This window comes from Cololabis saira, chromosome 13 (assembly GCF_033807715.1).
Source record: "Cololabis saira isolate AMF1-May2022 chromosome 13, fColSai1.1, whole genome shotgun sequence".
In the NCBI taxonomy this organism is placed as follows: domain Eukaryota; kingdom Metazoa; phylum Chordata; class Actinopteri; order Beloniformes; family Belonidae; genus Cololabis; species Cololabis saira.
The window spans coordinates 16536938-16557955 of NC_084599.1; the positions used below are offsets into that span (position 1 = coordinate 16536938).

Below are 21018 nucleotides of genomic sequence, written 5' to 3' on the forward strand. Positions count from 1 at the left end.
AAAGGAAAAAAAAAGTCTCTTTGTACAGATTTAATCTGACCATCACATCACACTGCCATCAATTCAGGCTCAAAAAACAAAATGATCCAGACTCTAAAAACAACCAGCAACTGGAAGCATGACGGGGGTGTGACTTACAAAGAGACTCTTGAAAGTGTAGCGTAATCTTATTTGAAGTATAAACGATGGAGTGAGAATCTATAAAAAAACATTAACATGCCTCAGATTCCTAAATTCATCTCTTGTAACAAGACACAAGTTGATAAAAAATATTCTTATAATTCCAATGTGTCTATTATACAAACACAAATTGTCAAGGTTGTGACAATGCAGGTCAAAAACAAAAGAAAAAGGATTAATGCAAATCCTTTATTGACTTCGATTTAATTTCAATAACATAATTATGAAAAAAAAGATAGAAAAAGATAAGGATAATTATTTAGTTACTATACTACATACATTTCTTTTTTTTTTTTTTTTTTCTTTTTACTTCATATATTTCTGCATTTCAAGATGTCACCTTGATTGAGGCCTACGTTGCTTAAAATCTTAACAACTTTTCATGCACCAAAGCTGCCATCGTGGAGTGGAAGTGACCTTTTCCGAGGTCTTCATTATTCCAGATCTTCAACAGGATCTGGAATACTGATAGATACTAGATAATTCATCTAACCCCAGTATGTTTTCAGTGTGACGCTGCATCATAATCATACAATAATAATCTAAAAAATAGAAAAGTAATGTAAACAAAATTTAGATGCATCGATGGACGGACGAAGGATTTAAATAAAATTAAAGCTGCAAGCAGCGATGAACGGGCCCTCGCACTCACGGCCACCGCCCCCCATAATCATATCAGAAATGACACCACCCACGACTTCCTATGTCAAACCATTCAAAAGTTATAGCAGAAAAAAGGGACAACCAATCAGAAGAAGGGGCGGGGCTAATTCAGGACAATGAAAGTCAAGGACTCCATACAGAATCTGCTGACACCACCCACGACTCTCTATGTCAAACCATTCAAAAGTTATAGTAGAAAATCGGGACAACCAATCAGAAGAAGGGGCGGGGCTAATTCAGGCCGATTCAGGTGACATCACCCACAACTCTATGTCAAAACATTTAAAATTTATGGCAGGAAATATGGACAACCAATCAGAAGAAGGGGCGGAGCTAATTTTCACCAATTATGGTCAAGTACTCAATATCGAGTCCCATGACACCACCCACAACTCTCTATGTCAAACCATTCAATAGTATTCTAGGGGGCGCTGTTGAGCCGTTAGGCCACGCCCATTAATGCAAACCATGAAATATCAAATGTATCGCCAAGCCTGGCTTGCATGCAAAATCTGGTGACTATCAAATATGGACCAATCAGATGAAGGGGGGCGCGCCTTTTGGCGTCTAGCGTCGCCACGGTAACACTTTTGAAAGAGAAAAGTAATGCGTGTAGTCCCAGGATGGAGACACACATTTTGATGTAAAACAACACACCTGGGTGCACATTACGGTTCGGGCCGTATTAATTGCCGAAGGAATGGCATAAATTGTGCCAAAATTACACAATTAATTCAAAATGGCCGACTTCCTGTTCGGTTTCGGCCATGGCTCCAAGAGACTTTTCTTTAAGTTGTGCCATGATACAGGTGTGTAGCGATTTTCGTGCATGTACGTCAAACCGTATCGTGGGGCTTGAGGCACAAAGTTTTCCGGGGGGCGCTGTTGAGCCATTTTGCCACGCCCATTAATGTAAACCATAAAATATCAAATTTACTGCCAGGCCTGGCTTGCATGCCAAATTTGGTGCCTTTTGGGGAACTATCAAATATGGAACAATCAGATGAAGGGGGGGTGCGCTTGTTGGCGTCTAGCATCGCCACGGTAACACTTTTGAAAGAGAAAAGTAATGCGTGTAGTCGCAGGATGGAGACGCACATTTTGATGTATAACACATCTAGGTGCACGTTACGGTTCGGGCCGTATTAATTCTCGAAGGAATGGCATATATTGCTCCAAAATTACGCGATTAATTCAGAATGTTCAAAATGGCCGACTTCCTGTTCGTTTTCGGCCATGGCGCCAAGAGACTTTTCTTTAAGTTGCGACATGATACAGGTGTGTACCGATTTTCGTTCATGTACGTCAAAGCGTATTATGGGGCTTGAGGCGCAAAGTTTTTTTCGGTCTGAACCAATCAGATGAAGGGTGGGCGCGCTTTTTGGCGTCTAGCGTCGCCACGGTAACGCTTTTGAAAGAGAAAAGTAATGCGTGGTGTCGGAGGATGGAGACGCACATTTTGATGTATAACACACTTGGGGGCACGTTACGGTTCGGGCCGTATTAACTGCCGAAGGAAGGGCATAAATTGCGCCAAAATTACACAATTAATTCAAAATGGCCGACTTCCTGTTCGGTTTCGGGCATGACGCCAAGAGACTTTTCTTTAAGTTGCCACATGATACAGGTGTGTACCGATTTTCGTGCATGTACGTCAAACCGTATCGTGGGGCTTGAGGCACAAAGTTTTCAAGGGGGCGCTGTTGAGCCATTTTGCCACGCCCATTAATGCAAACCATTAAATATCAAATTTTTCGCCAGGCCTGCCTTGCATGCAAAATTTGGTGACTTTTTGGGCACGTTTAGGGGGGCAAAAAGGCCTTCCTTTTGTCAGAACAATAAGAAGAAGAAGAAGAAAAAGAAGAAGAAGAATAATTCCTGCAAATACAATAGGGCCTTCGCACTGCAAGTGCTCGGGCCCTAATTAAAGCTGCAAGCAGCGATGAACGGGCCCTCGCACTCACGGCCACCGCCCCCCATAAGCATATCAGAAAAGACACCACCCACGACTTCCTATGTCAAACCATTCAAAAGTTATAGCAGAAAAAAGGGACAACCAATCAGAAGAAGGGGCGGGGCTAATTCAGGCCAATGAAGGTCAAGGACTCCATACATAATCTGATGACACCACCCACGACTCTCTATGTCAAACCATTCCAAAGTTATAGCAGAAAATCGGGACAACCAATCAGAAGAAGGGGCGGGGCTAATTAAGGCCAACAAAGCTTAAGGACTCATTACAGATTCCCATGACACCACCCACGACTTCCTATGTCAAACCATTCAAAAGTTATAGCAGAAAAAAGGGACAACCAATCAGAAGAAAGGGTGGGGCTAATTCAGGCCAATGAAGGTCAAGGACTCCATAAAGAATCTGATGACCCCACCCACGACTCCCTATGTCAAACCATTCCAAAGTTATAGCAGAAAATCGGGACAACCAATCAGAAGAAGGGGCGGGGTTAATTAAAGCCAACTAAGCTTAAGGACTCATTACAGAGTCCCATGACACCACCCACGACTCTCTATGTCAAACCATTAAAAAGTTATAGCAGAAAAAAGGGACAAGCAATCAGAAGAAGGGGCGGGGCTAATTAAGGCCAACGAAGCTTAAGGACTCATTACAGAGTCCCATGACACCACCCACGACTTCCTATGTCAAACCATTCAAAAGTTATGGCAGATAAAAGTATTCTAGGGGGGGTATTCTAGAGCCGTTAGGCCACGCCCATTAATGCAAACCATGAAATATCAAATTTATCGCCAAGTCTGGCTTGCATGCAAAATTTGGTGACTTTTGGAGAACTATCAAATATGGACCAATCACATGAAGGGGGGGCGCGCCTTTTGGCGTCTAGCGTCGCCACGGTAATACTTTTGAAAGAGAAAAGTAATGCGTGGTGTCGCAGGATGTAGACGCACATTTTGATGTATAACACACCTGGGTGCACGTTACGGTTCGGGGCGGGATTAACTGCCGAAGGAATGGCATAAATTTCGCCAAAATGACACAATTTATTCAAAATGGCCGACTTCCTGTTCGGTTTCGGCCATGGCGCCAAGAGACTTTTCTTTTAGTTGTGACATGATACAGGTGTGTAGCGATTTTCGTGCATGTACGTCAAACCGTATTGTGGGGCTTGAGGCACAAAGTTTTCCGGGGGGCGCTGTTGAGCCATTTTGCCACGCCCATTAATGCAAACCATGAAAGATCAAATTTATCGCCAGGCCTGGCTTGCATGCCAAATTTGGTGCCTTTTGGGGAACTATCAAATATGGACCAATCAGATGAAGGGGGGGTCCGCTTGTTGCCGTCTAGCGTCGCCACGGTAACACTTTTGAAAGAGAAAAGTAATGCGTTTAGTCGCAGGATGGAGACGCACATTTTGATGTATAACACATCTGGGTTAACGATACGGTTCGGGCTGAATTAACTCTCGAAGGAATGGCATATATTGCTCCAAAATTACGCAATTAATTCAGAATGTTCAAAATGGCTGACTTCCTGTTCGGTTTCGGCCATGGCGCCAAGAGACTTTTCTTTTAGTTGCGACATGATACAGGAGTGTACCAATTTTCGTTCATGTACGTCAAACCGTATTATGGGGCTTGAGGCGCAAAGTTTTTTCTGTCTGAACCAACCAGATGAAGGGTGGCCGCGCTTTTTGGCGTCTAGCATCGCCACGGTAACGCTTTTGAAAGAGAAAAGTAATGCGTGTAGTCGGAGGATGGAGACGCACATTTTGATGTATAACACACTTGGGTGCACGTTACGGTTCGGGCTGAATTAACTTTCGAAGGAATGGCATAAATTTCGCCAAAATGACACAACTAATTCAAAATGGCCGACTTCCTGTTCGGTTTCGGGCATGACGCCAAGAGACTTTTCTTTCGGTTGCGCCATGATACAGGTGTGTACCGATTTTCGTGCGTGTACGACATACCGCATCCTGGGGCTTGAGGCACAAAGTTTTCAAGGGGGCGCTGTTGAGCCATTTTGCCACGCCCATTAATGCAAACCATTAAATATCAAATTTTTCGCCAGACCTGACTTGCATGCAAAATTTGGTGACTTTTTGGGCACGTTTAGGGGGGCAAAAAGGCCTTCCTTTTGTCAGAAGAAAAAGAAAGAAAGAAAGAAAGAAAGAAAGAAAGAAAGAAAAAATTCCTACAGATACAATAGGGCCTTCGCACTGAAGGTGCCCTAATTAGAATAATCCACTTCCACCTCTTTGGTCTCGCTGACGTTAAGGAGGAGGTGATTCCTGACAAAACTACAATTAAGAGAACAACTTGAAAAGCCCACACTGTTTAGTCAGTCTCAGAGAATTCAGTTCCATAAACATAGTTTTGATTTCCCAATATGTTTTATTAACCAGTGTTATTATTATAAAAAGATTTACTTTTTTTTTTAGCAGAGACGTGCTAACTACCAATGTTTGTTTGAGGGAATGGATGTGTCAAGCGTTCATACTAAACAGGCTGCTTTAATTGTGACACAAATCTGGTCGAGCAGTTTTAAAAGCGTATTTTCCTTTAAAGCAGCACAACGTAACTTTCAGCTTTTCTGAGTTTGGCGGCATCTTTTGGACAAAAGCGTAGTTTTTTACCAGAAAGAACACTACGTTTCCCATGAGCACCAGCGCGTACTGCCGGAAAACTCCTGTCCCGTCGCTGCATTTGTTCTGATGAGAGAAGACGGGACGCTTTTCTGTTTCACCAAGTGAACAGACGGAACGCAAAAAAAAAGATGTTAAACTGCTGGAAAGGAACTGGAATTTACCGGGATACCTTAAACAAGGAAGCCAGGGAGCGGTATATGGAGAAAATAATGATTATTAACGGTCTGGATCCATATGAAATCCCTACTAGAGAATGGAGCTCCTCGTCGGAGCGCCACTCTTTAGAAGGATTTACTGCCGCAGTTCTGCAGAACCCACGTCTTAGGCTACCTTGTTTAGGAGTGTTTGGCAGCTGCTTTGGTAAATGTTTGACTCGCCATGTGTTTCAATAAACTAGTATAATAGTACAACATACAGTACATGTTTTGTATTACTCTTCTTTTTTTTGACTGCTATATTATGGTGAAGAGGCTCCGAGGCGTGAGCAATATTTTTGTTTTCCTCGTGAGATAATTTTTTTCCTCTGCAGCTACAAATCAAATAGTTAATATTTTTTCCTCAACAAAATTAATCGCACCGCAGAGAGCTGGCCAGCAACTGCGTTTAGCTGGAGAAGTGGGGAATAAAACCCGTTTGAATGATCCGACCCCGGTCTGTGAGTGTTTGTTTGTGGTTTAATGAACCCGTGTTTTGATCCGACGCCCGTCTGTGTGCGTGTTTGTTTGTTTACTGAGGAACGTTATGTTTGGTCGTTACAGCCGCGATCCAACCGAGCCGACGACTCTTTTACTCTTTTACTTTGTTATCAGATACTTGGCCGGCATCCGTGGTTCTGCCTCCAAGCAGGAAAGCGGTGAAAAGTTAAACCATTAGCGATCTTTTCCCCACGTCAGTTGTGTGTGGAGCTGCTGCAGCTACAACGCAGCAACGGGTTACCAGCTTCTGCGGAGCTGCGCTCCACGCCCCGCCCATTTTCGTCTCGACTACGAATCGGCAAGGAGGGGGAAGTGACGTATGCCGTAAAGCAGTCAAAGCCGTAAAAATGTGTAGTTCTTTAGTGTGGCAGGGTTCCTACCATGCTCCTCAAAGTTACATAGTGCCAGTGAAGGTGATACAGACCCCTCAGACCATGACAGAGGTGTCATTAAACCTGTTGGAAGTTGATGTACCATCACAATGACTCTGGAAATATGATATTACTGTAAGGTGGAAAAGTTACATAGTGCCGCTTTAACACTCACAGAAAAATAGAAAACTAAATCATATTATGGCCATAGGAAATCCAACAGCTTTGACAAATTATACATGAGGCCCTCGGTGGGAAATATGGAACAGAAGTTGCAAAATGTACATGTGTTGCTATGTCGGCAAACGACAGGAGATCTGAATTCAGTGTCACAAAATTATTTTTATACATGTTTGGTTTTGGGGGGCCTTTTTCTTAAATTTGTTGAAAGGAACATGAAAAGTTCTGATTTTGTTGCCTGATTTGGTTTGAGTTCACCACATAAAGCACGTACATTATGAATGATGTAGCAGTGCAGACGAGACAAAACCAGAAGGGCCAATGGAACCAGTGTTCTCCGCATTTGTGAAATATCAAATGTTTCTGTGATGTTTTGAGTTCTTGAACAATGGATTGTCTGAAACTGCAAATTAGATTTTCACAAGTCATTCAAGACAACAGCTCGAAAAATCTTTGGGGTCCACTAAGGTTCCGGCTCTTGGCACAGTGGAAGAGAAAAGGACACTGAGGACACGGGAGGGAGTGGGCAGGAAACGGTCCACACTTCCTCAGCCAGGATACTGTGTTCCTCCAAGAGGCATCCTGGAATTTGAAGGCTCAGAGGCCTTACTAAGTTGTTTTTTTCCTTTCTTTTCTTTTTTTTTATCACAAACACATTGACTTTTTTTCTTTTTTACTTATTATTGTAAAGATGAATGAGACGCTGATGATTTGTAAAAACCTGAGGAGAAAGCTCAGCTTAATCTCAGGCTGAACGGTAAGTGGTCCGGCAATGAGGTCACTTAACGTCTTACGTAAAACTGATACAACTTTAAAATGTAAGAAATTGCTTTAAATAATCACTGCTGCCTGTTAAAGTATTAAAATTATGTTTTTATCTAAATCTTTTATTAATAATTATCCACATTTTGCTGATAAATTAGATAAATCTACTCAACTTGTACACAATTTAAGATGACTATTTGAAGTGAGAAAATGAATCTATCAAAAGAAACATGAAAATAAGATGGCAGAAAGATGTGCATTCAGCTGAAGAGATACAAATAAAAGAATCAGTTATGACACAAATTATATTGTCAGTTAGCATGTGACTAAGTTAGCAGTGTACTACTGAAACTGATGATTGTGGGCCAACTGCATACACTGAAGTTGAGAGTTTAATCCTGTTGAAAACTCAAAAGTATATATATATATACATATATACATAGATACCGGTAAATGGGAACGCTTTGTCACAGAAAACAATGATGAACTGTTTACAAATTCACAGCAACAGAAGAAGAAAACACCACCACTGAAGCCTCAAAGGAGAAATAAGAACAAATTAAAGATCAATGAGGCTGAAAACCACTACAACCACAATCAAAAGCTTGTTTTTAAGACATTCAAGGCCTGTTTAAAATAGGTATTAGATGCCATAATAGGTCCCCTTTAAGTAAGGGCATGAGGGTACAGTTATGAGAACGGTGTGAAACAATAAATGTTAGGCTAAACAGTGCAGGGAGTCTGTCCTCATTTCGTAATGTATAGTGTCATAAATGGTGGGGATTACTGATAGTTAAGAGTCTCAGTTGTTGCTGTTTTCAGTTGCTTTAATAGTGTGGACCACAGGATATTTTCTCTTTGATCCTCATAATTATGGAATCCAGTCGCGGGACGGTTTGGACGGTTTGGCGGGCCGGATTCGGCCCGCGGGCCGCCAGTTGATGATCACTGGTGTAGAGGGAGAGGAGCAGTGGCGAGAGGACGCACCCCTGGGGGGCACCAGTGCTGATGGTCCGGGTGCTGGATGTGATGCTCCCCAGCCTCACCTGCTGCCTCCTGTCACTCAGGAAGCTGGTGATCCACTGACAGGTGGAGGCGGGCACGGTGAGCTGGGTGAGCTTCTGGTGGAGGATTTCAGGAGCGATGGTGTTGAACGCCGAGCTGAAGTCTACAAACAGGATCCTCACATAAGTCCCTGGGGTGTCGAGGTGACACAAGATGTGGTGCAGTCCGATGTTGACTGCGTCATCCACTGACCTGTTTGCCCGGTAGGCAAACTGCAGGGGGTCGAGCAGGGAGCCTGGGATGTCCTTCAGGTGGCTCAGCACCAGCCGCTCAAAGGATTTCATGACCACAGATGTCAGGGCGACAGGCCTGTAGTCATTTAGTCCTGTGATGGTGGGTTTCTTGGGGACTGGGATGATAGTGGAGCGTTTGAAGCACGACGGCACCTCACACAGCTCCAGGGACCGGTTGAAGATTCGTGTAAAGGTGGGTGCCAGCTGCTCGGCGCAGGCTCTCAGGCAGGAGGGGGACACGCCGTCTGGGCCTGGAGTCTTCCTGATCTTCTTTTCATCAAGATACATCAAGATACACAAGAAAAAAAAAAACATTATCAATTCAGGGTAGAATTTCAGTGAGGAAACCAAAACACATTCATGCTATAATGTCTCAATTTTGAAAAAGAACATTTAACTGGTCAGTGATGTAAAACCTCTGCAGGTTACAGCAGCATCTCCCCTTTAAATGTAACCATTATGCAGCTATACACAAGTGGGAGTCTGCCACTCCACTGTTGCATGTCAAAATAAACATCTTGTCTTACACCTATATCTCATTAACGGATTTTCTACTTGCATGTGAGGTTTTAAATTCTTCCATCAGGTCATTGGCTACTGCCCAAACCACAAATCACCCAACCCGTATGGCACCTCCTTCAGGTGGTGAATTAAAAGGAGGCTAACCTTATGTGACTTGTTCCGGCGCAGCTTGGCTGGGTCCCATGTGTATAGGCCCCCCAGCTACCAAGAGCTCCCTGACAAGCCTCCCCCCAGGCCCAGGACACGCAGACGTAAGCCTCCTTGGGTCTTCAATATACATGTCAATAAGGAACAAATCCTCAGAGAAAAATAAGCTTTTCATATAGAAACACCGAATCTAAACCATGAATTAACTCTTTAACTGAAGAAAGGTTCCAATGGATGAAAGTGAAGCAGTTGTGGACTAGGTGACTGGACAAAAGTGATAATAAGTGATAAATCATACATTTGTATTGGGTAAAGACATTATGTAACTAAATAAAATTGCAATTTTTGTTGTTCGTGATTTCATTTTTTACTTCTCAGATTGAACTGAAAAAAAATACTATAATCTACACCAATTTTATGTTTAGAAATGTTTTACATAGTCAAAATGTCCAGCAGTTAAATGAAATAGTTATGGATAACATTTTTGATTTTTTTCCTCTCTCTGCAAAAGTAATACCTCAATGAATGTCCTGGAGTACTGATTGCATTTCTTTTTTTTTTTTTTGCCATGGGCTGCATTAGTCAACTAAAGTTAACCAACAATCAAGATATTGCTGGTGTCACTACATGAAATTAAAACACAGAAACACATCTTTCATGAATTAATGATAGTTAAAAGATGGTATTAAAAAGACAACGTCAGACTTTTATTTCTAAAACTAATTTTGAAGGGACTGTCCCTATTGTTGGCTTGGTCTGGTCTGAGCAGGTGGTTTGAGGCAAAAAAAGTCAATGAGAAATTAGAAAAGGCGCAGATGCTGCCCCCTCCTGGACAATACATCCACTACTGCTTTATCCTGTATGGGGTCGAGAGAGGTACCGAAGTAGTCCCAACACCTTTTTCAAAAATGTCTAAAATCGCTTGAATGCCGAGTTCAAGCTTAGTTACTGTGCCAGTTATTTATAGTGGCGGTATTTAAGTACTGCTTGTCATTTTCATTGAATGCATGTCATCCGGAACCTTTGCGAAGTGTTTCCCGACGGTTTCTTTACCTTGTTGCTCAAAACAAAGCTTGACGACAGCAACATGATCTGGAGCTCGGCGAGTCTGGCTCCTATAGATGCGCTGTGGTTTTTCTTGGCTTCGTGCTTCCTCGTAGCTTTTTCTGCCCACAAAATATCAACTCGAGTACCAAAAACACGTGAGACTTCAGGAGTTTACGGGTTATATCAGGACATTATTCGCTACGGAAAAACTAAACAAGACCTCAAACGAGCCGACTGGCTGCGAGTTTTTGACGTCCCGAAGAGGTAACTGACTTACAAGGAGAGAAACTGAATCAAAAGGATATCAACCGAAGTCCTAAAGGCGTATATCATAACGGTGTTAACCGAAGTCAAATTCCCTGTCTGACATGTTCAAACTTTTTCATTAAAGCTGATTTTGAATTCTTTTTTTTGTTAACAATCTTTTATTAATTTTATGCCAATTTTTGAAAAAAAAAAAGCACGTCACAGGCACAGCTCTATGCATTTTGTTGTAACAGCATGTCCACTATACATTTGAAAAGAACAAACGCAAAAAAACAAGGGCAAAAATGTATTACAACAGCTAGAACAAAACAAAAACATTTCATATACTGTACATATTTATGCTTGTCTGTCTCCTCCTTGACCCACATACACGCTCTCACACAAACACATTCACATCCACACGCACGTCCTCGCATACACATCCCAATACTAGCAATTAATCAACAAAAAGAAAAACCTTCCCACCCCAGCGAGTGATTCTGATTCTGAATTCTGATCCTTGTTTAAATATCTCATTGTGAATGTTACTTAAAATCTCTCTTCCTGGTTTAGGTGGTTCTGGCACTTCTACGCCGTCTCTGTTGGTTGGAATGGTTTTCTTCTGGCCTTGTACGTGACCTCCATCTATCCCGGACAGTCCGCCCCCTCCTGGCTGACGTGGACTGTAGATGTTGTGACAGGTGTACCCGGCACTGACGGTGGAGGTATACGCCGACAGACCCTCTGCTGTGTTGAACACTCTGTTTTCCTGTGAGAACAGTCCTGATGCTGGTGTCCCCCTGCAGCCCCGCAGCTGTCTGCCGTCCTGTTGCAGCTGCTGCTCTGCCTGCACTCCCTCAGGAGGCTGCTGGAGTGCCTGTTTGTCAGCGTTTTCTCTGATGGGGTCATCCATGTGGTGCAGTATGCCTTCGGGCTTGGGTATTATGTTCTGCTGGGGCTTACAGTGCTCTCCTCGGATCGTATGGGAAGAGGTGAGATTGATGTGAGTCCTATCTGTTTCTGATGGTGTGTCCTTCTACCGTAAATGTGTATGGTGTGCTTTTTAAGGGACTGACACACTCCTGTCTCAACTGGACTGCACTCGTGTAGCTGGAGTTGGACTTTTCATTGGAGCTTCATGGCTGCAACATCAGTCCATAGTCTTGTTGGCCAGGCTTCGCACTGGAAAATCAGGTATATCCGTGCAGTTGTCACTGCTTTTATAAATAACAGTATTTTTGACCATGTATGACACCAATTTTACAGCGTTGCTATTACGTATATTGTATAAATAAACAGATGGCAAAGACTTTAGATTTCAACATGAAGGAGTTCTGCCACTGTGGAGATAATATCCTTTTACTTTTTTCAAAACTGTGTAATTCTATGGCACACTTTCGGCCTTGCCCTCTTTTTGAGGAAGAAATCTTTTCTCTCATGGCAGTATGCAGACTGACCAAAAATATAAATGCACATACCACACAGATAAACTGAAAATTACTTTAAATGACATATGCCCCAAAATAGAAATTGGTAATCTACTGAAACCTCTGTTTTTGTCAGATTTTGCGTCTTAACCACTCCCAGTAAGATCACTGAATTGTTCAATTTTGTTTAACACATGAGCTGCATGCAGCAAGTCCACGCTGTGGGAGGCAAGTGTGAGCTGTATGCAGCCAATCCTTCCAACATCTCTTATACACCCCAAAGTGTCACAATGCCACAGATGTCACAAGTGATGAGAGAGCAGCTATTGGCATGCTGAGCAGAGGGATGTCTGTCACAACGACTGAATGCGTCTCATTCAACTCAGTCGCTTGAGCGGTCGCTTTACAGAGACTGGCTGCATTGCAAACCGCCCAATTGAACACCTTTTGGACGTTCTGGATTGGAGGGTGCAACAACGTGTTCCAACTCTAGAAAGGTACCCTTGCTCCGTGTGGTGCTCCAGGGAGAATGGGACAATATTCCACAGGCCGCAATAGACAGCCTGGTGACTTCAATGCGGCGTAGGTGTGTTGCTCTTCCTCATGCATGTGGTGGCCGTACTCGACGCTGCAAGCTGTGAACTCCAACCACCGACCGCCATGTTCTAATGCTGCAAAAACTGATTTCTTATGACAGAAAAGTGACAACATTGGGTTAATGTTAAGGCACTATTTACATTTGATGTTTTGTTGTCTGTTTGTCGATGTTTTGGTGTTGGAAATACAAAAATTGAGGCAAAATTACTTAGTGCATTTATATTTTGGGTCAGTAAAAGTGGCTTTTGGTTATTTTTAATACGGTATGTCAAACTAAAAATCCCTACACTTACATATATTGCCTCTATTAGGTTGTCATGGAAACCGTTTTTAGATCCAGCAAAAACACAAGATTTTGTTTGTATTTTGTTTTTATTTTGTATATATTTGTTAGTTTTTTTAGTGACCTTTTGCTTTCCCGTGTTTTCAGACTTATGTATAATGTATAGGCTTATAATAAGACACCGATCCTGATATCATTATTGGATTTTGGATCCGGTATCAGCTAAATAAATGGCTCAGGTATCGGAAAGGGAGTGTGGAATGTTACGTACATCACACGTCAAGCCCACCTGCTGCTGCAGCAACAAGAATACGTATGTGAGGCTCTTTGAATTCACTGGTTTTCTGCAATAATTTGCCATAAAATGTGATCGGATTTTCGGCAGAATAATATTAATTACCCTCAGTTTTAAGGAAGAGACCCTTTTTGTGATTCTCTCTTTGTCATTTAGAAAGAACTACAGGCTTTTCAAGTTACAGTCACAAATTATTCCAGATGCGGCAGAGATGTAACTTAGATGACTGAATATGTGCATAATATGGCCACTTTAATGACTAACTCACAAAAAGGTTATCTATCTCTTCAGCCACAACAACAGATGTTGTCCTGCCAGTAGTCAAGTTCATGTGGGATCTGTGTGTGTGTTTGAATTCACTAGTGCAGCTGTAACAGCACACAGATGGTCTGCACTTATAGAGCCATGTAACGCTGTTTTCACAAAGACTGGGGAATGTCTAAATATCCTGGTCCTAACTTTCTATAGTTACTTGTCCGCGTGAACACTTTAAAGATGGAAGCATTCAGCGTGAGGTGCATTCTCACAACATGAAATACTCCATAGAGGTCTTGTTAGAGGACGTGATGCAACAACCTCACTGTAGGAATTTCATTGTTTTGTCTACATGTCCACAAGCGGTGGATGTAAGGATGTCCAAATGTGTTGATTTCTGTACCTCATGTATTCGGGTGAAAAAGTGGAAACCAATAAACAGGCCAGCAGAAAAGAGCTCAAAGTAGCACACACTTATCAGCACTACCTTTAACTCTCGAGACTAGTCTCTTCTGATTTCTTTATTGGGTCTTAATCTAGGTAGATCCATTTTCACTAAGTTGTTTTTTGTGTGTTTGTCATGTCTTGCAGGTAGCGTGGAGACCCTCGCTCACAGAGTTCCAAAGGGGGGCTGGTTTGAGCTGGTTTCATGCCCACATTACTTTGCTGAGCTTCTGATCTACATTTCATTCAGCTTAGTTTTCGGTGGCCACTCTCTGACATGGTGGCTTGTTGTTCTTTACGTGCTCTTCAACCAGGCACTGGCGGGACAGCTTTGCCATGATCTTTATATTAGCAAATTCAAGTTGTACCCAAAGCACAGAAGAGCATTTATACCTTATGTACTTTGAGTGCTCTGACCTTGAGCCTTTAAAAAAAAAAAAAAAAGGTCTGACAAACTGAAAGGCTATTTGTTGAAGTATGTTCCAATAGTTTTTTTTTTGTCTTTTTTAAAATGTTGTGAGATAAGCTTTCGACCAAATAAAGCCGCTAAGAGGACAACACTGAATATTTGGTCCTGAGCTTGTGTTTTCCAGATGTGAGCTGTTTCTCAGAAACGTATCTGCGAGGAATGTTTATCAAAGCAAAAACATGTTTGTCATATTGAATTGTGTTCAACATATCTTTCTTGTTATGTGCTAATAATCTGTCATGAGTTTATATCTTCTGGGCTGTGACTGAATATTTTTTTGTAACAGAAACATCCTCCATAACATCAGACATGTGTGTGTTGAGTTTTGTTTCAAGATTAACTGTTTCAGTTCAGTAGAAACTGTTTCAGTTTGATTTATTTAAAAAAAATAAAATACATATACCACATCCAGAACGCTGCAGCTCGAGTTTTAACCAGAACTAAGAGCTCAGAGCACATTACTCCAGTTCTAAAGTCTTTACACTGGCTCCCAGAATAGATTTAGAAAGTTCTGCTACTGGTCTACAAATCACTAAATGGTTTAAGTCCAGAATATATGAATGACATGTTAGTAGAATATCAACCCAGTAGGGCTCTGAGATCTACTGACTCAGGTCAGATAGTGGAGCCCAGAGTTCAAACCAGACATGGTGAAACAGCTTTTAGCTGTGATGCTGCAAGCAACGGGGATAAGCTACCAGCTGAACTGAAATCAGCCCCAACTGTGAACATTTTTAAATCCAGGTTAAAAACACTTCTCTTCTCCTGCACTTATGGTAATTCATGTTCAATTTTCATATTTTGCACTGTCCTTTTAAAGATTTTAAAGGAGACCTATTATGGCATTTAATGTATATTTTAAACAGGCCTTGAATGTCTTAAAAACAATCTAAAGCTTGTTTTTTCTACATAAATCAGAAATCCAGCCTGTGGGCCCTGTCACTAGTTTTACCGCTTCTAACCTCTTTTTCTGCGCCTCATTTTTAGGGAAGGGGGGGTATGATAATGAGGCTCTGCGCTGATTGGCTCCCTGAATGACGTGTAGCAGGGGAGGAGAATAAACCTCGCTCCGCCAGAGCAGCCCAAATCACAACACTGAATTTTCACAAATGGCAACTTTATTGTTAAAAAAATAAAATATGAGTTGTATATAAATAACATTTATGCACTATTTAAGCCGGATCTGCCCGGCAGATGCTGAACGCTGGCCCCGGAGCCGCTCCGGAGCGCATCGCCCGTTACCGGGGATCAAACCGACAGATTTTGCTGAAAATCTCGGAGGGTGAAGCTGATCCAGCCTGGGACGTACCCCAGAAATCCCCGCTCCCAAAGCGGCTGGGAACCTGGACAATTTAGTCGGACGGACCGCGCTTTGGGAACCAGGAAGTAGGCTGGAGCAGCGCGCATCACCGCGGCTTTAACCGGGGAATCTGACCGGTTCCGACCGGCCGGGACCGCAGGAACCCGCCTGGACTGGTAGCAGGGACTCCCGGGGACCGACCAGCAGAATTTCAGCCGGATCTGCCCGGCGGATGTTGTGCGCTGGCGCTGCAACCCCACAGCGGGCGCACAGATCAGCTCCGGAGCGCATCCGCGGCGCATCGCCCGTTACCGGGGATCAAACCGACAGATTTGGCTGAAAATCTCGGAGGGTGAAGCTGGTCCAGCCTGGGACAGACCTCCGAGGACCCAGCTCCCAAACCACCCGGGAACCTGGATGATTTAACCCGGATCCGCTCCGCCGCGGCGCCGCGTCCGACTGGCTGAAGGAAGGACCGCTCCAGCCTTCGGAGAGAGCTGGTTGTGGCCGTGGTTTCAGCAGCGGAGGCTGAACCTATGGAGTAACGACGGGAGCAGATTCTAATCGGCTCAAAAAAAAAACAGTGACACTGGGGGACTCTGTCCGGCGGGGGTCAGAGAGCTTGCAGAAATTCATGGTATTTTGTCTCCCCTGTACTGGCAGGGTGAGGGGAGACCACTTTATATATGTTAAAACAAGAAAAAACGTGTTTTTCATAATAGGTCCCCTTTAAAGCAAATTGGTATTTTATTTTCTTCTAATGCCTTTTTTTCTTTCTTTTTCTTTGAAATGTATTTTCTACTTATGATTTTAATGTAATTTGATGCTTCTGTAAAGCACTTTGAGTTGCCTGGTGTATGAATTGTGCTATACAAATCAATTTGCCTTGCCTTGTCTTCATTGCACTGGGGTAATGGCTGTGTGAGAAACCCGTGCCCCCGACTGTTACACACATGACCCATGACGTGACACACACACGTAATCTGAAGTATTGTGTCATGTTTAGTTAGTGTTGTTTTTTGTAGTTTAGCCATCAGAATTTATCCGAAGTGTTGTCTTACCATCTTCTTGACACTTGTGTAATAAATTAATTTGAATGAGAGAAGTTGTTTGTGCTTATTTTACACATATTTGTCACAACTGCTGGTTGCAAGTGCCTGTGCTTGGACTCTCCTTCCTTCACTATTATTCTGTAGAATAATTTACCTTGAGACTTATTTTAGCTGTTTAGTTATCATTTTCCTGATTACATCAGGTGGTGCCCCGTTTTGATTAAGTCATGTTTATAATTCAATTTGATAAATAATCTACTTTATTAATTATTAAGGATCGTCCTTCGACGATCATTAATAACTCTTTGATAACTGAACCAGCACCCACTGTGTGGCACAACAGATGCTTACAGTAAGTGTGTTTAAGAGAAGCACTGAGTGGCTTCAGTGGATTAGAGAGAAATAGAAAATAAAGAAATGTCTGCAAACATCTGAATATTGTGCAGGAATGATTCACTTCTTGAGCTGGAAGCTTATATCTAGTTGGTGTGTAGAAAGAGGACGGATAAACACGGCCGCTATGAAAGTAGAACAGAATCAACCACAATCATCACATTGTACTTCTACAAAAGTTGCTTAGTGGTTCAGGGCAAACGTCATTAAAAGTGTTTTGTCCGATGAAACACAGAAAACGATGAAATTGTTGCTAACCCTCACTATTCCCTGAGGCGGTGACACACAGGCGAGTGAAGCAGCGCAGCAAAGCCAGCCGGGGGGCTCGACGCGTCAACGTCCGTGCAGGTCCTGGATGGCTGCAACACATTGTGTTTTTAGGAATTGTTTGTTTTTTTATGCACATTACTGTGTGGACGTTTTAGCCAGGTGTGAATAAATGCAAAAATATAAAAACTTGATAGTTTTATTTTTTTTTAATTCCAGATGAGAAAACAGAAGGAGAAGAATCAAAATAAGGTCAATATTTGGTATGCCCAACCTTTGCAATCAAAACAGCAGGTACCCTTGCAAAATTAATGCACAAGACGCAAGGTGGTACACTGCATTGGGAAGGTCTCTTCAAGGTAAAGTTTTCAAAGGAGAAGAGTGTCAAGATGCGCCTTTCAAAGTCTTTTGAAGAACAACAAAGTAAGGGGGGAGGCAGGGGGGCGTCTGGAGAAGTCTGGCCAGGAGGGGTCTTTGTGGGCCAGTTGGGTGCAGAAAGCCTTTCCTCTGGCATGGAAACCAGGTCAAGGGATTCCACCATGCACAAAAACATAAGAACTGGGTTGTAGAAAAATTGCAGCAGGTGCTTTGAAATGGTGAGCCAAAATTTGAAATATTCTGCTGTAGGAGAGGCAGTTCGCTCACCAGAGGGATTGAGACAAGTTACAAACAATAAAAGTACAGGTAAGTGTAGCATGTTGAAGAGATTGGAGCTGCATTACTGCTACTGTTGAGGGATTGGTCAGGGTTAATGATGTGCTCAATGCTGGGAAATACAGATATGTCAGTCATGCAGTATCATCAGGGAGGTGTCTGACTGTTACCCAATTGAGCAGGACAATGATCCCAGACTTATCGTTAATGCCACGAAGAACCACCTTTAGCGTAAAAAAAGACCAAGGTCCCTGTGTAAACATCAAGTCTGTCAGGGGTTACATGAAAACTAGTGAGGCAGCCTACGTTTACAGGTCTGTGGAGATGTCTCCTACAGCCTGTAACTGTACCTACCACTGTTAAAAGACCAGTAAAATATATTAAGTGGAGTCATGACGGTTTTAAACATGTTGCTGAGAAGTTCATTGAAATTAATTGCAAATGTAAACAGAGCATTGAGCCTCTGAGTGTGGGTGTTTATTCTTGAATAATTTACTAAAACAATACTGGTCCATTTGGATAGATTTTTTTAACACATCATTATAAAAATGTAAAAGTCAAGGATATCCTGATGCATTTGTTTTCTTCTCCCATCAAAAGTTAAACTTTTCAAGCAGGAGTGAACAAGCCAGTCAGTAAGATGATCTGGCTGGCTGACCATGTGACTGACTTGTGATAATATTCAAGGAGGTCCAACTGCAGATAGTGAAAGACACACTTACTACTACACGCACACACACACACACACACACACACACACACACACACACACACACACACACACACACACACACACACACACACACACACACACACACACACACACACACACACACACACACACTTGTATATTAATCCTATTGTTTATAAGTGGAGATGAAACTTTACATAGCAAAGTATAGCTGTGTGGTTTGAGACCATTCAAATGTCATATAATAAACACATTTATATGTGTCTGTATTTTAATGAATGTCTCTAGTGGACACCCAGGCTAAGGAAGGTGCCTAAGGTGACTTTTTCCAACTGTGGTGTATCTTACGCTCCAATGTGGCACAGAGTCCCTACAATGTAAATATAAACATTTACCGTACATCATTGAAAGCTAATTTCATACTGAGATGCCAGGAACTGTAAATTAACGGGAGACCATCTTAGTTCTATCTATCTATCTATCTTGTTAGATAGATATGTATGTGGTATATGTATATTATTTATAAAGGCAGCACGGTGGCTTAGTGGTTAGCACTGTTGCCTCACAGCAAGAAGGTCCCCGGTTCGACTGCCTCTTTCTGTGTGGAGTTTGCATGTTCTCCCCGTGCTTGCGTGGGTTTTCTCCGGGTACTCCGGCTTCCTCCCACAGTCCAAAAACATGCATATTAGGTTAATTGGTGATTCTAAATTGCCCGTAGGTGTGAGTGTGACTGTGCATGGTTTGTGTGTTTATATGTAGCCCTGCGATGGACTGGCGACCTGTCCAGGGTGTAACCCCTGCCTCTCGCCTGAAAATAGCTGGGATAGACTCCAGCAGACCCCCGTGACCCTGCATAGGATAAAGCGGGTATAGCGTGCAGGAAAGATTGCAGCAGATCCCTCCCACCCCGGACACAAACTGTTTCAGACTCTTCCCTCTGGCAGGAGGCTGCGGTCCATCAGGACCAAAACCTCACGCCACAAGAACAGTTTTTTCCCGTCTGCAGCTGTCCTCGTCAACAAGGCCCCGATCCCCCCTCCCCCCGACTACTACGGACTGCCCCCCCATCCCACTCTACGTTACATTAACGTAAATATTCCAACCCCGTAACATTTGTACAGACTCACATCCGACACTTTAAAAACCCCATATTGTACATTTCTGTCTATACTGTTCATTTCTGTTTATACATTTTATCTGTCATCTGTCATCCTACGTCACTTTTTGTAAAGATTCATATCCGGCACTTTTTAATCCTCATATTGTACATTTCTGTTCATTTCTGTTATACATTTTACTTTATTCTATCTCTTAGTTTATCTCCATATATTTGTTTGCTTTTATATTTTTATTTTTTATTTTTATTTTTATTTTTACTGTATTGCACCAATAACCACAACAAATTCCTTGTGTGTGTTAACAAACTTGGCAATAAACCCCCTTTCTGATTCTGATTCTGATAATGGATGGATGGATGGATTATTTATAATTGCTCTGGTAATAACAGGTATAATTTTTTGATAAAGTAGAGCTTGCTGTTTTATTTTTTCTTATTTTCATTTTCAAGCAAAATTGAAATAGAAACAAGGGGTAGGACCCAATACGACTTTTCTACTTCCTCCTACTCCTTTTCGGGCATGAAGGTTTATTTCCCTTTGATTTTGTTTAATGGCTATTTATTTGTATTCTTTTTTGTTTTGTGAAATTGTTTTTTTGTGTGCTCGAAATAAAGATTTCAATCAATCAATCAATCAATCAATCAATCAATCAATCAATCAATCAATCAATCAATCAATCAATCAATCAATCAATCAATCAATCAATCAATCAATCAATATCTGTCTATCTGTCTGTCTGTCTGTCTGTCTGTCTGTCTGTCTGTCTGTCTGTCTGTCTGTCTGTCTGTCTGTCTGTCTGTCTGTCTGTCAAAGACTGTTGTATGTAGGACACAATTGAGGTTTAAATGTATTGTAAAAGTTTCTTTCTAGTGTCTTTCTATTGCTTCACCTTGAAAACGCTTCTTTCTTTCTTTATTTCTTTCTTTATCTGTTTTATCTCTATTTTAGTCGACCGGGACGTCGCATGAAACCATCCAATCACAGCGCTGCTCATTGAAGCGCCGGCCGTCACGTCAGAGCTGAACTGTCCAATCAGG

General features: G+C 42.3%; 1 protein-coding gene across 1 annotated transcript; it reads left to right on the top strand.

The window, feature by feature from the left end:
• Window positions 1-10510: 10510 nt before the first annotated feature.
• On the top strand, window positions 10511-16902 carry srd5a3 (steroid 5 alpha-reductase 3). Its single transcript, XM_061737081.1, has 5 exons — window positions 10511-10754; window positions 11310-11461; window positions 11543-11728; window positions 11805-11930; window positions 14185-16902. The coding sequence occupies exons 1-5, from the start codon at window positions 10531-10533 to the stop codon at window positions 14442-14444; spliced, it is 948 nt and encodes a 315-aa protein (XP_061593065.1). The 5' UTR covers window positions 10511-10530; the 3' UTR covers window positions 14445-16902.
• Window positions 16903-21018: the final 4116 nt, after the last annotated feature.

Coding starts and splice junctions, on each gene's coding strand:
- srd5a3 (XM_061737081.1), top strand. CDS start 10,531: ATGATCTGGAGCTCGGCGAGTCTGGCTCCTATAGATGCGCTGTGGTTT. Junction 10,755..11,309: donor GTTTTTGACGTCCCGAAGAG/GTAACTGACTTA, acceptor TTCCTGGTTTAG/GTGGTTCTGGCACTTCTACG. Junction 11,729..11,804: donor CTCGGATCGTATGGGAAGAG/GTGAGATTGATG, acceptor GTGCTTTTTAAG/GGACTGACACACTCCTGTCT.